The sequence below is a fragment of the Macrobrachium rosenbergii genome, chromosome 2 (assembly GCF_040412425.1).
Source record: "Macrobrachium rosenbergii isolate ZJJX-2024 chromosome 2, ASM4041242v1, whole genome shotgun sequence".
In the NCBI taxonomy this organism is placed as follows: Eukaryota; Metazoa; Arthropoda; class Malacostraca; order Decapoda; family Palaemonidae; genus Macrobrachium; species Macrobrachium rosenbergii.
The window spans coordinates 32,083,348-32,095,847 of NC_089742.1; the positions used below are offsets into that span (position 1 = coordinate 32,083,348).

At 32.0% G+C, this 12,500-nt stretch overlaps 3 protein-coding genes and 1 long non-coding RNA gene across 5 annotated transcripts in view; 2 read left to right on the forward strand and 2 right to left on the reverse strand.

The window, feature by feature from the left end:
- Positions 1-606, forward strand: part of LOC136849684 (uncharacterized) — a 3,922-nt gene extending 3,316 nt beyond the window's left edge. Inside the window, exons 3-4 of the long non-coding RNA XR_010856382.1 lie at positions 48-157; positions 516-606. This is a non-coding gene — a long non-coding RNA (uncharacterized lncRNA). The remainder of the gene's footprint in view (positions 1-47; positions 158-515) is intronic.
- The window catches only part of LOC136844887 (uncharacterized), a 239,130-nt gene that overhangs the window by 199,689 nt on the left and 26,941 nt on the right, over positions 1-12,500 (reverse strand). The gene's annotated exons all lie outside the window — the stretch shown is intronic.
- The window catches only part of LOC136844882 (uncharacterized), a 96,779-nt gene that overhangs the window by 43,160 nt on the left and 41,119 nt on the right, over positions 1-12,500 (reverse strand). The window lies entirely within an intron of this gene.
- Positions 608-12,500, forward strand: part of LOC136849674 (uncharacterized) — an 18,432-nt gene continuing 6,539 nt past the window's right edge. The window contains exons 1-3 of one of the 2 annotated variants that reach the window (XM_067123005.1): positions 608-631; positions 1,191-1,395; positions 2,377-2,663. In XM_067123005.1, coding sequence (XP_066979106.1) covers positions 623-631; positions 1,191-1,395; positions 2,377-2,471 — 309 coding nt within the window. In that variant the 5' untranslated portion in view covers positions 608-622 and the 3' untranslated portion in view covers positions 2,472-2,663. Of the gene's footprint in view, positions 632-1,190; positions 1,396-2,376; positions 2,664-12,500 lie in introns of those variants that run through there. The other variant, XM_067123012.1, reaches the window with a different exon arrangement.

Genomic DNA, 12,500 nt, shown 5'->3' on the forward strand with positions numbered 1-12,500 from the left:
AGTTAAACGACTAAATTTGTCCTTATTTTTTTTTTCTTCCTGTAAAGAAAATGTGTTAGTCAACACAACGGCATGTGCAAGATGGTATGGCTGACGGGCTCGTGTGATTATACCACTAACGTTTGCTCTTCTCGGTGGTACTGTACTTGTTGTGGATGTGAGTATCCAAACCTTTTTTTTGTATGGTTGTGAGCATTCAAGTCCTCTTTCTTTTGTATGGTTGTGAATATCCAAGACCTTTATTTGTGGTTGTGAGTGCCCAGTTCTTTTTTTGTGTGGTTGTAAGCATTTAAGTCCTTTTTTTGAGTGGTTGTGAATATTCAAGTCCTTTTTAGTTTGGCTGTAGGCATTCAAGTCCTTATTTGTTGTTTAGTTGTGGGTATTCAAGTACTCATATAACTGTATAAAATAAGTATCTGAAACCTCATATTATAAAGTTTACATCTGAGGTTACTTTTATTCCAAGTATACCATTCACTGTAAATTGACAACACTACTGTTCTCGTTGTTGGCAGCATGCAAAGAAACTAAGACCAATAGCAAATGTAAAAAGGCAGGAGGACGTTGCTCCACCAATTGCACCTCCAGCGAATACCACGCTGGTGGATCTCTTTCATCATGGATGCTGCAAGTGAGTTTATTTTCCTATTGTTCTCAAGATTAATGTTGTTCTATATATTTTTATTTGGTTGTATATATATATATATATATATTAATGATATCTGAACACACATATACCATTACAATGTAAATATAACATATATTCTATATTGTTGCATATATATATATATACCAATAGCCAATATAATATATATATTGCATATATATATATATATATATATATATATATATGGATATAAAGATTTATGATATATATTTTATATATATATATATATATATATATATATATATATATATATATATATATATATATATATATATATATATATATATATATATATATATATATATACATACATATATATGTATGTATGTACATATATATGCTAACAATAAAATGAATCAGTCCCATTGCCTAAACGATACCCTATTAAAAATTCCAGATTGCCTAAACGATACATCCATTTGACATTTATAAAGATCTACACTCACTCGCATAAGAATCCAGAATAACCTTCCATAAGTTTAAATCAAATCATTTTCTTTTGTTTTCGTTTATTTTTAAACAGGTGTTGCAAGAACAAATGCGATGGAACCACCTGCGCCAAAGGCAAAGGATATTGCTCTCCCACAGGAATTTGCAAGCGTGGATATCGCCCCAGCACAACTGCATTCTGCCAAGGCTTCAATTGTACTTGCTGTGTTCAGTAGGATACCTCTCTACCAGCTTCTTGTGCTGCCCTGACCACAATTCCAGATGCTGTTACCAAGGGAGTAAGTACGCCAACCTGTTCAAAATGCCCTCTTAAGAATCATCTTTCCTTCACTATCGTTGTTCTCTGCCTTTTTTTCCCCAGGCAGTCGCTTTGGCCTCGGCCCACTTTCCTGCACAACTTCTTCAACAGCTTCAGGCTCCAAAGATGATTACACCCCGCGATAGGGTAGTGCCGTCAGAGCACCTAACACAGTGCCCCGTAGGGGCGTTACTTGAGACTCTTTACAGCATCTGTTTTGCGCCTAGCTGCAACCACTTTCTATCGCAACTTCGTTCATGTTAACTTTCTTCCATCTTGTTTTCCACCCTCTCCTAGCAATTGCTTAGTAATGCAACTGCGAGGTTTTCCTCCTGTTAAACCTCTAATTTTTACTCTCAGCTCTGAATGACCTCATAGGTCCTCAAGCGTGGCCTTTGGCCTAAATTTTATACTCCATTCCAAAGATGTTTTATTGCAATTACCATAAAAACGAGATAAATCATTGGTCAAAATGCACTTCTGAATTTCAATGGATTTTAGTGGAAGTATAAGCAAAGAAATGATTCAAGTAGGGAAATTACAGGTCTGGATTCAATAATAACCACCTATATATATATATATATATATATATATATATATATATATATATATATATATATATATATATATATATATATATATATATGTGTGTGTATAATGTGTGTGTGTGTGTGTGTGTGTGTGTGTGTGTGTATATATAGATATGTATATATATATATATATATATATATATATATATATATATATATATATATATATATATATATATATATATATATATATATATATGTGTGTGTGTGTGTGTGTCTGTGTGTGTGTGTGTTTGTGTACCTGCATGTAAATAAAAAACACCCACACAAACAAACAGAGAGACAAAGAGGGAGAGAAAGTGGATAATAACTAATATCATTTGGTTTTTAGGTGCTCATGTGATATCGTTTTCACCTTTTTCTCATTTCAGAAGTCATCAATATAGCAGTGGTGTATTCTGTTGACCCAATGCCAACAAAAAGACAAGTAGGAACAGCAGCACCAACAACAACAGGATATAAATAAAAGGAAAAGAAGCTTCCTTGGTATAATTGTTTTTACTGTTATGTTTTTCTTCACTGGCACATTGAACTTCCTTCATGTAGAACTGAAAGATGTAGAAAATTATTATTATTATTATTATTATTATTATTATTATTATTATTATTATTATTATTATTATTATTATTATTATTATTATTTATTATTATTATTATTTTAGAACATCTATTGCTCTTCCTTTACGAAGAACTGAAAATCGTAGAAATTATTATTATTATTATTATTATTATTATTATTATTATTATTATTATTATTATTATTATTATTATTAACGGAACACGTATTACAGAAATACAATGCTTTCAATCATCCAGTTAATAATGAATGGGTGACAGTTCCCCTGAAACTAGAGTTTATTCCCACCTTCCATTTTCTTTAATCTATCACCTGCTATAGGAGTGGAGTGTCACAGTTTCACTATTGCACAATGATCATTTATAAGTTTATTTAATATCAACATGGCGTTGCAGCAACAATATTCCTGAACACCGAAATTAGCCAGATTGATGAAATATATACAAAAGGAAAGTAACAATTTCTTAGGGAAATTGTATGCATGCAATCCACGCATGCATTACATAAATTCTCTAATTCATTGTTGCTTATTTAGCAAAACAAATTTATCAAGAAAAAGAATATAGCAATTACAAAGGAATACACAGACCAAATGCCCTATTATAGCAATTAAGTGGTCTCAGTTATGTAATCATGGTATTTCTAAGACAATTTATGACATTTCTTTATTTATGTGTTTAAATAACTTGATTGGCTTTATACTTGATTGGCTTTATACCTGAGTAAATAAAACTTAATTGGCTTTATACCTGCTTCCAACTGGAGATATTTTATTACCCTTCCTGATTAATGTATAATCTCAAAGATAAATTTCACTTGGAATGTTGTGCATTCATAATTTTATACACCACAAATTGTTTCCCATTCACTATCACTCTGCTAATGACTGGAGGGGTGACCAGTAACGACTGTCAGGCGACATTAACGCAAAACCTCACATATGTGACGCATGGGCATGAGGCTAGCAACTGCATCCAAAAAATCTGTGGATGCATTCACGTGGCATACTCATACCAGGCTCAAGCTTTGTATTCATTCATAATTAAGGGCACTCGTCCACGAGTGATAACAGACAAAGGAAGAGAAATTAAACATTTCACTGGCATGGCCTATCGACTGTCAGCAAAAGTGTAGAGGAATCTCATAACAGAGAGGTAGTGAATTTGCTTCGATATGTAATTGGGAGGAATGTGAACCAGTGGGTGAATGGGCTGTTTACAGAGGAATTGGCCATAAACACGGCGTATGATACGTCAGTTAAGGGTACTTCCTGCTTTTTAGCTTCCGGCCAAGACCCAGCTTCACACATTCACGTATCAAGTCACGCATGCCCACGCATGCACGGAAATTAGTAGTTGGGAACAGCTTGCTTTAGTACTACGAAAATGTCCTGCAATGGTATTTAAGATTGTGGGCATGCGGGGGGAGTCTGGAGGTTGCTACGCACCAGCCCAGCATGCGTGGGAAGCTGTGTACCTTTCGATATGTTCAAAAGATACATATCTACTCATGTCAACCATCATTTTGTGTGGCTCCACATTCACAGCGTGGTGCGTGTGTAGCGTGGGTGGCGTGCCTGCGGGACGGTGATGTGTTGTACCACGCTGCTCGCCTGTTCCCACCAAGCACCGCGTGGGTCCTCATGTGGTGCGGGAGCATACATGGCAACAGCACCGCTCTCCTGGTACCCAATACAAAAAGGCAGCGCTGTGTTGGGTGTATGAAACGATGCACAGCATGTATGAGGCTTCGGTTCCTCTCCCAGACACGTAGCAGCAACACCTTCTCTCACCCAACCAGCGCCTTCGTTAGTAGGCCTGCAGACTACAGTGCCCAAGAAAAACACCAAAAGACAGCGGAATGGTACTTACCAACCTCCAATGTCCCAGTCAGGAGCTGAGACGGCCTCAACAAAGAGACCACTTGCTACAGGCACCCTGCAGGCACTATGGAGGAGGAAGATGTGGTGATACACCTCGAAGAGGCCGACGAGGTGGACATGGCCAGATGACAACAGCCTATTCAACGATGAGGACATCGCCCTGGATGAAGACTACGTCGATGACGACGTCAGCGAGGAAGCTGCTGACGACACCGGCCCTGGGACTGATGAAGCAAAGACATGCTGCAAGAAAAACCCCTCTGTCATCCTCTCAGACACAAATGAGAGGCTGGTGGGGGAGTGGTTGAAGCAGGAGGCAGAATTCATATACAATAAGGGGATGACTGCATACAAGGACAAGGCAAAGGTGTGCAGGGCATTTGAGGAGAAGGGCGGTCACTTGATCCTCCTGTGTCAGGCACTGACCTCCGGACCTGGTTTACCTCCCTCAGTACCCGCTTTGGACGCCTCACAGTGGAAAAAAGTGGTCAGGGGCCAGCAGACAACTGACGGACTGTGAGAGGTGGATACTGAACGTCGTCCACTTCCTCAAGCCTCACATCATCCAACAAAGGAAGCCCAAGGTGTTGCGACTTCTGATGGTATGTCTTACTTTAGTGTTTCTTTGTTTAGTAAATTAGTGACTGAAACTTTATTGCAGAGTTTATTTAATTAATGAAACCACAACCTTGTCATTCACAGTACATTTATTTACATTTACTCATACATGTTCCATCTCTTTACAGTCTGCTGCAGCTGTTTGCACCAACCCTCCTGCCCAATGTCCTGCCTTTGTTGATCCTGCCCCTTCTGATCCTGCTGGCATTGGCACACTAGTCCCCTGTTCGTCAGTGTTGCTGCAACAAGCTGAGTCAGCTCAGGAGAGGCTAGAGGGTGTCATAAAACCTGTGGCTGACCCCAAGTTGATGTAATGGTGGAATGCTCTGGGCGAGCTTGCCTACGACTGTGTGGATGTGAGGCCCAAGCTCAGGATGGCACTGAAGGTGGAGTTCCTCTCCGCCATACAGCGCTTTGTGAGGGCAACCAAAGAGGGCATCATGAGGCCCCCACGCCAGCTTATACCCCACACCCAAGCAGAAGCCCTTTGGGACGCTCCGCCTGTGGCCCCAGTTCCCCCTCCTGCTACGACTCCAACATACATGCTACTTGCTACACCTAGTGGTGGCATGACCCAGCCTCTCAACCTCACAGTGCAATAGGTGGCGGTGCTGCACGTGCAACTGTCTGCACCTGGAGTGACGTCCACACCCAGGGACCTTAACATTTCTCTGCCAACCAGCAGCTTCCTGGAGAGCCTCTAGTTGTCTATATAAATATATATATATATATATATATATATAATATATATATATATATATATATATATATATATATATATATATATATATATATATATATATATATATATATATATATATATATATATATATATAATATATATATATATATATATATATATATATTTTTGAGTGTATCAATATATTTAATGTATAGTATGTTAATGTATATATATATATATATAATATATATGCAAACATATATATATATATTTATATATTTTTTTACGTGTCATTGTATTAGTATTAATGTAAACACATATTTTGTGTATTTGTCAATGTATAGGTATTATTGTATGTTTCAATGTATGTATCAGTATTAGTATAAATAATAAACATATAACTGAAAAATAACTTTTATTCAATGTACTAAAAACCTTCAAAGTAAAATGAAGTAAGAATAATAACACAAATAAGACATATGCAAAAAAATATATAGTTGAAAATTAACTTACATTCAAGGAAAATGATTAAAACATAAGTACCACAATGTCATATGCAAAATAACATATAATTGAACAATAACTGTTATTCAATGAACTCAAAAAATATCAGTACCAAAATGAACTAAGAATAATAACAAAGAAGACATATGTAAAATAAGATTTAATTATAACAAAACTCTTAAATAAAATAAGAATACACCAAAATATACTAATAATAACAATACAACTATTATTTAATGAACTGAAACGTTTAAAAGTAACAAACTGAACTAAGGATAACACAAATAAGACATTAGCAAAAAACAAAAATGCCTAAATACAAATGAAAAATAAACAGTACGGACATGAAAAAATAAGGAAGTCGACATACAAAGTAACAAATAAGGAAGCGAAATAAATATAACAAATATAAAATCGCAAACATAAGAATGAGAAACTTCGCACCAGGCCATCTTTCTTTTCGCCTTTCTAAATCGTCGTGATGGACTTTCTAGAGAAACTTCAAACCAGGCGGTCTTTCTTTTTGCCTTTGTAAAACCATCAAGCAATCTCCTAACAGCTTTTTGATAAGGAGAAACAACTCTTTCAGTTTTGTAGGCAAAATAGTATCCCAGAAAAACCTGAAATACTATAATGATTAATACCGAATCCTATTCATGTCAATTTTGCTAAGATGTTTTGTTACTTTATTTTTGTCAACAACTCAGTCATGGGTAATATGTAAGCTTGGATGAAAAGAACTGACTTAAGACTTATATTCAAAAAGACTTGAATGAGTGAAGATAATTTTCTAAGTGGCATTGTAAAATGCCAAAATATGTTTATCATGATTCTCGTTTAATTTTTATCTATATATTTTGAAACGGACCTGAGAAGTTTGGCGCGAATGGTAATGAGTCACAGCGAGGCCAATAGAGTAACTGAGTAGCTGACTTACATAGCAATCAAAGCAGATGCTATTCCATAATACAAATTTGTATCTCCTCTTAGGGAATCCTGACAATGAAGGAAAATTTCTTCGTTTAATTTCCAAATCATGATTCTTTGATTTTTTTCTCCTAACATTAGCAGTTACGACTTGGACCAATCGACGGATGTTCTCTTGTCAACTTTTTCATAAATTATAATTTAACAGAGAACTTTCGCTTTAAAACTGATCCCTGACCCTCTTTGACCGCAGAGAGCAACCAGATTTGCTGGACAGCAGCAGCAATATGCAATGAATGTTCCACGCTGTCGAACTTCTAAGTTCCAGAGGTCTTTTGTTCCTTACACCGCTGGAGTGTGGCACGCTCTCCCTGAGAAGATGCAATGCATTACTACCCTATAACAATTCACCTCGTGTATTGCTAATTTATTTATGTTGTTATCTGTTTATATCAATGTGCTGATTTATTTTTTTTTTTCTTTTCCAAACACTTATTTCTTCTTTCTGTGTTTCCTTTAATGTTCTTTAGCCTCTTTCAAAGCTTGAGCTTGAATTTCAAGTTTAGTCTTCTGTAGAAGCTTGTTTCATATAAATGTCCTGAGGATTACCTTCTAAATTGGAATAATAATAATAATAATAATAATAATAATAATAATAATAATAATAATAATAATAATAATAATACTAATTCTTTCCATCTCCCGCGACAATTTAATAATAATAATCCGGGATACTATGATGAATAGAAAATTTTGAATGCTAAGTCAATTCCTCATTCCTTGAGAGAAAAAACAATAATAATTTTCAGGAATAATAATAATAATAATAAGAAGAATAATAATAATAATAATAATAATAATAATAACGAATAATAAAATAATAATAATAATTGGAATGCCCTGATGAGCTTTGAATTTCGGAGTCAATAGCCTCTACGACTTGTTACATATGAATAGGGTTAATTTTTTTAATAATAATAATAATAATAATAATAATAATAAACGGCAATAATAATAATAATAATAATAATAATAATAATAATAATTTCGAGCTTAATTTGGCTAATAATAAGTTCGCTGACTGCAATAAACATAATTCGCCATAATAATAACCCCCGCTGAAGCCCGTGTATAAATTCAATAAGGTTCATTTTCTGAATAATAATAATAATAATTTCTGAATAATAATAACAATAATAATAATAATAATAATAATAATAATAATAATAATAATAATAATAATAATAATAATAAATGACAAATAAGGCGAGCTTGAATGAAGAGAAGTCTTTAATCAAAAGTCTTCCACTGAATAAATGTTATATATAGAATAATATTCATTTTCCTGAATAATAATAATAATAATAATAATAATAATAATAATAATAATAATAATAATAATAATAATAATTCTTTGAATGCTTGAATATCAAGTCAATTGCCACTGTGGGCTTGTTATATATGAACAGGGTTCATTTCCTGAATAATAATAATAATAATAATAATAATAATAATAATAATAATAATAATAATAATAATAATAATAATAATAATAATAATAGACTTGTGGTTCTTTAACCGTATCCAATTTTTCGTCCATTCTTTTTAATTATGCATGATTATTTACTTGGAAAGTGTAGTAATTATTCAGTTCGGTCTCTTACCCTTTTCAGTGATAAAAAATCTCGAGTTTTCCTCTCTTCTTGTTTCTGTTTCTCTTTATTCATTTTTCCGAAGCCTGCATATTCGTCACAGAATTGACGAACAATTTATTTAAAAATATAATCGCATTTTAATACCATCCCTCCGCCATTGCCACGCTTCAGAAAAGTGAAAAGGATTCTTTCTAGTGCTGAATTTATTTTGGTATGATTCCTTTGCAGTAGATGGATTAATATTCTTAATTTGTGCAGAGCGTAATTTCATTGACTGGTAAATCAGTATCAGTTTCAGTAATAATAAAGATGTTTGAATTTTAGGGCGCCATGTCGTGGAGAATGTATATATATATATATATATATATATATATATATATATATATATATATATATATATATATATATATATATATATATATATATATATATATATATATATATATATATATATATATATATATATATATATATATATATATATATATATATATATATATATATATATATATATATATATATATATATATATATATATATATATATATATATATATATATATGTATATATATATATATATATATATATATATATATATATATATATATATATATATATATATATATATATATATATATATATATATATATATATATATATATATATATATATATATATATATATATATATATTATATATATACATATATAAAATTTATATTCGTAATAATATATACATATTTGGAATGATTACAATTATCAAATCCCTTGTTTTGATACAGAATGAAATGACAGGCAGAAGATAAATCGCCACGTAAGCATCGATTCTCCTATAGTGCATAAGATTTCTAATACATTTCGATAATAGTCTTTATTAGTTTAAGAACTGGATATGCATTTTAATGTTTATAATAAAATTAGAATGATATTTTTTAGTATTTTTTTATTTAAAACCTTCAAATGAGATTAAGTTCATATTTCTAATACAATGTACAACATTTTAATGTGTATAACAAAATTAAAATATATATGCAATACGTGTAATGAGTATTGTATTAGGGTTCTAGTGGTTATTTTTATCGTAATAGTTTTCTGTTTGTGTGAAGAATCAATCTGTTGACACGGATTTCACTTGGAATAACAATAAAGTAACACAGGTTATCAGTTTAAAAATTTTGATTACACATAACATAAAAATTTTACATAGACGACAAAGGCAGAAATAACAACAAAGTTATAAAAGTTCACTAGGGTCAACAGGTGTCCGATGTTTGTTTAACAATAAAATTATCGCTACGATTCAGGGACGTACAAAATAGCTCGTTATATACCTGATTTCTAATAAACAATTCGTCACGTACCTACAAGTTTACGCTCATTTATTTGAATTGAGGCCGGGGTTTTATTATTTCATTTTATTCAAGACCTGAACGTTATAAACGAACTTTACTGTAAACATATATATATATATACATATATATATATATATATATATATATATATATATATATATATATATATATATATATATATATATATATATATATATATATATATATATATATATATATATATATATATATATATATATATATATATAATATATAACCTATATATATATATATTTCATATATTTATGTTTGGTATATAAGAATTCCATTTTCCCAACCTATTAGTTATATGAAAATATTCTATATTCTTTCAGGCGTGAACAACATAAAACGAGCTTTCTTTTTTCCCTAAAATCGGTCTGATTTTCAAAACAACTGATCACACAAGGAATTTTAAAAAATTTCTTGATTTTCTAAAGCAGCACATTTATGTTTAGTTTTGATTCTAAAATCACTTAAGAATTATTTTAAAGCAACCCTGATTACCATATCATCCCTTTTGCCTCGAACCCTTAGTAAAAAATCTAAAGCAACTTCACCATATCATTTTTACTTTTGCCTTTCTTAGTTTCAGTCGTGAAAATCAACTTGACACCATTCTTTCCTTTTCCTTTCTAAAATCATCGTGATGATTTTCAAAACTTGGCCTATGACAACACAAAAATCGACAGCTTTCTTTTTTCCTTTCTAAAATCTTTCTCGATTGATTTTCAAAAGCAACTTGACACAATGATCAGCTTTTTTTTGCCTTTCTAAAATCGTCGTGATTGATTTTCTAAAGCAACGACACCATATCATCTTTCCTTTTGTCTTTCTAAAATCGTCGTGATTGATTTTCTTAAGCAACGACACCATATCATCTTTCCTTTTGTCTTTCTAAAATCGTCGTGATTGATTTTCTTAAATCAACTTGACACCATATCATCTTTCCTTTTGTCTTTCTAAAATCGTTATGTGATTGATTTTCTTAAAAACGACACCATATCATCTTTCCTTTTGTCTTTCAAAAATCGTCGTGATTGATTTTCTTAAGCAACGACACCATAGCATCTTTCCTTTTGTCTTTCTAAAATCGTCGTGATTGATTTTCTTAAACAACGACACCATATCACCTTTCCTTTTGTCTTGCTAAAATCGTTGTGATTGATTTTCTTAAGCAACGACACCATATCATCTTTCCTTATGCCTTTTTAAAATCGTTGTGATTGATTTTCTTAAGCAACGACACCATACCATCTTTCCTTTTGTCTTTCTAAAATCGTCGTGATTGATTTTCTTAAGCAACGACACCATATCATCTTTCCTTTTGCCTTGCTAAAATCGTTGTGATTGAGTTTTCTAAAGCAACGACACCATATCATCTTTCCTTTTGCCTTGCTAAAATCGTCGTAATTGATTTTCCTAAGCAACGACACCATATCATTTTTCCTTTTATCTTTTTAAAATCGTTGTGATTGATTTCCTAAAGCAACGACACCATATCATCTTTCCTTTTGCCTTGCTAAAATCGTCGTGATTCATTTTCTAAAGCAACGACACCATATCATCTTTCCTTCTGCCTTACTATAATCGTCGTGATTTATTTTCCTAAGCAACGACACCATATCATCATTCCTTTTGTTTTTCTGAAATAGTTGTGATTGATTTTCTTAAGCAACTTAAAACCATATCATCTTTCCTTTTGTCTTTCTAAAATCGTCATGATTGATTTTCTTAAGCAACTTGACATAAAGCAATCTCCCGACATCTCATTCAAATTATTAAGGAAAAATTATCCCAATAAAACCTGAAAAACTATAATCATTAATGCCGATTCCCCTCCATCTGCCAGTATTGCTAAGATGTTTTGTCATTTGATTGTTTCTTAATAACTGGGTCGTTAATAGGGATCAGCTCTGTCACACACTCGTGGCAGGTCTAATGTGGATAAGAAAGGAAGAGTTAAGAACTATATATGTAAAAACAAAAGACTGAAGATAATTTTATTTTGGTATTGTAAAATGCCAAAATATGTTTATTATGCTTCTAAATTAATTGTTATTTATATATTTTTATATATCTTTACATATTAAGAATGGCAATGAGTCATTGATTTTCAATAGTAAAATCACCATATCATGGCCTTTCTTCGCAAACAAAACATGCAATTCCATGAATAATTCAGGGACTCTCTGTAGGAATCTTTGACACTGAAAGGAGAATTTCTTCATTTTGTTTTCCAAATCGTGGATTAAAACAGAGTTTTCAGTGAAAATTTTTC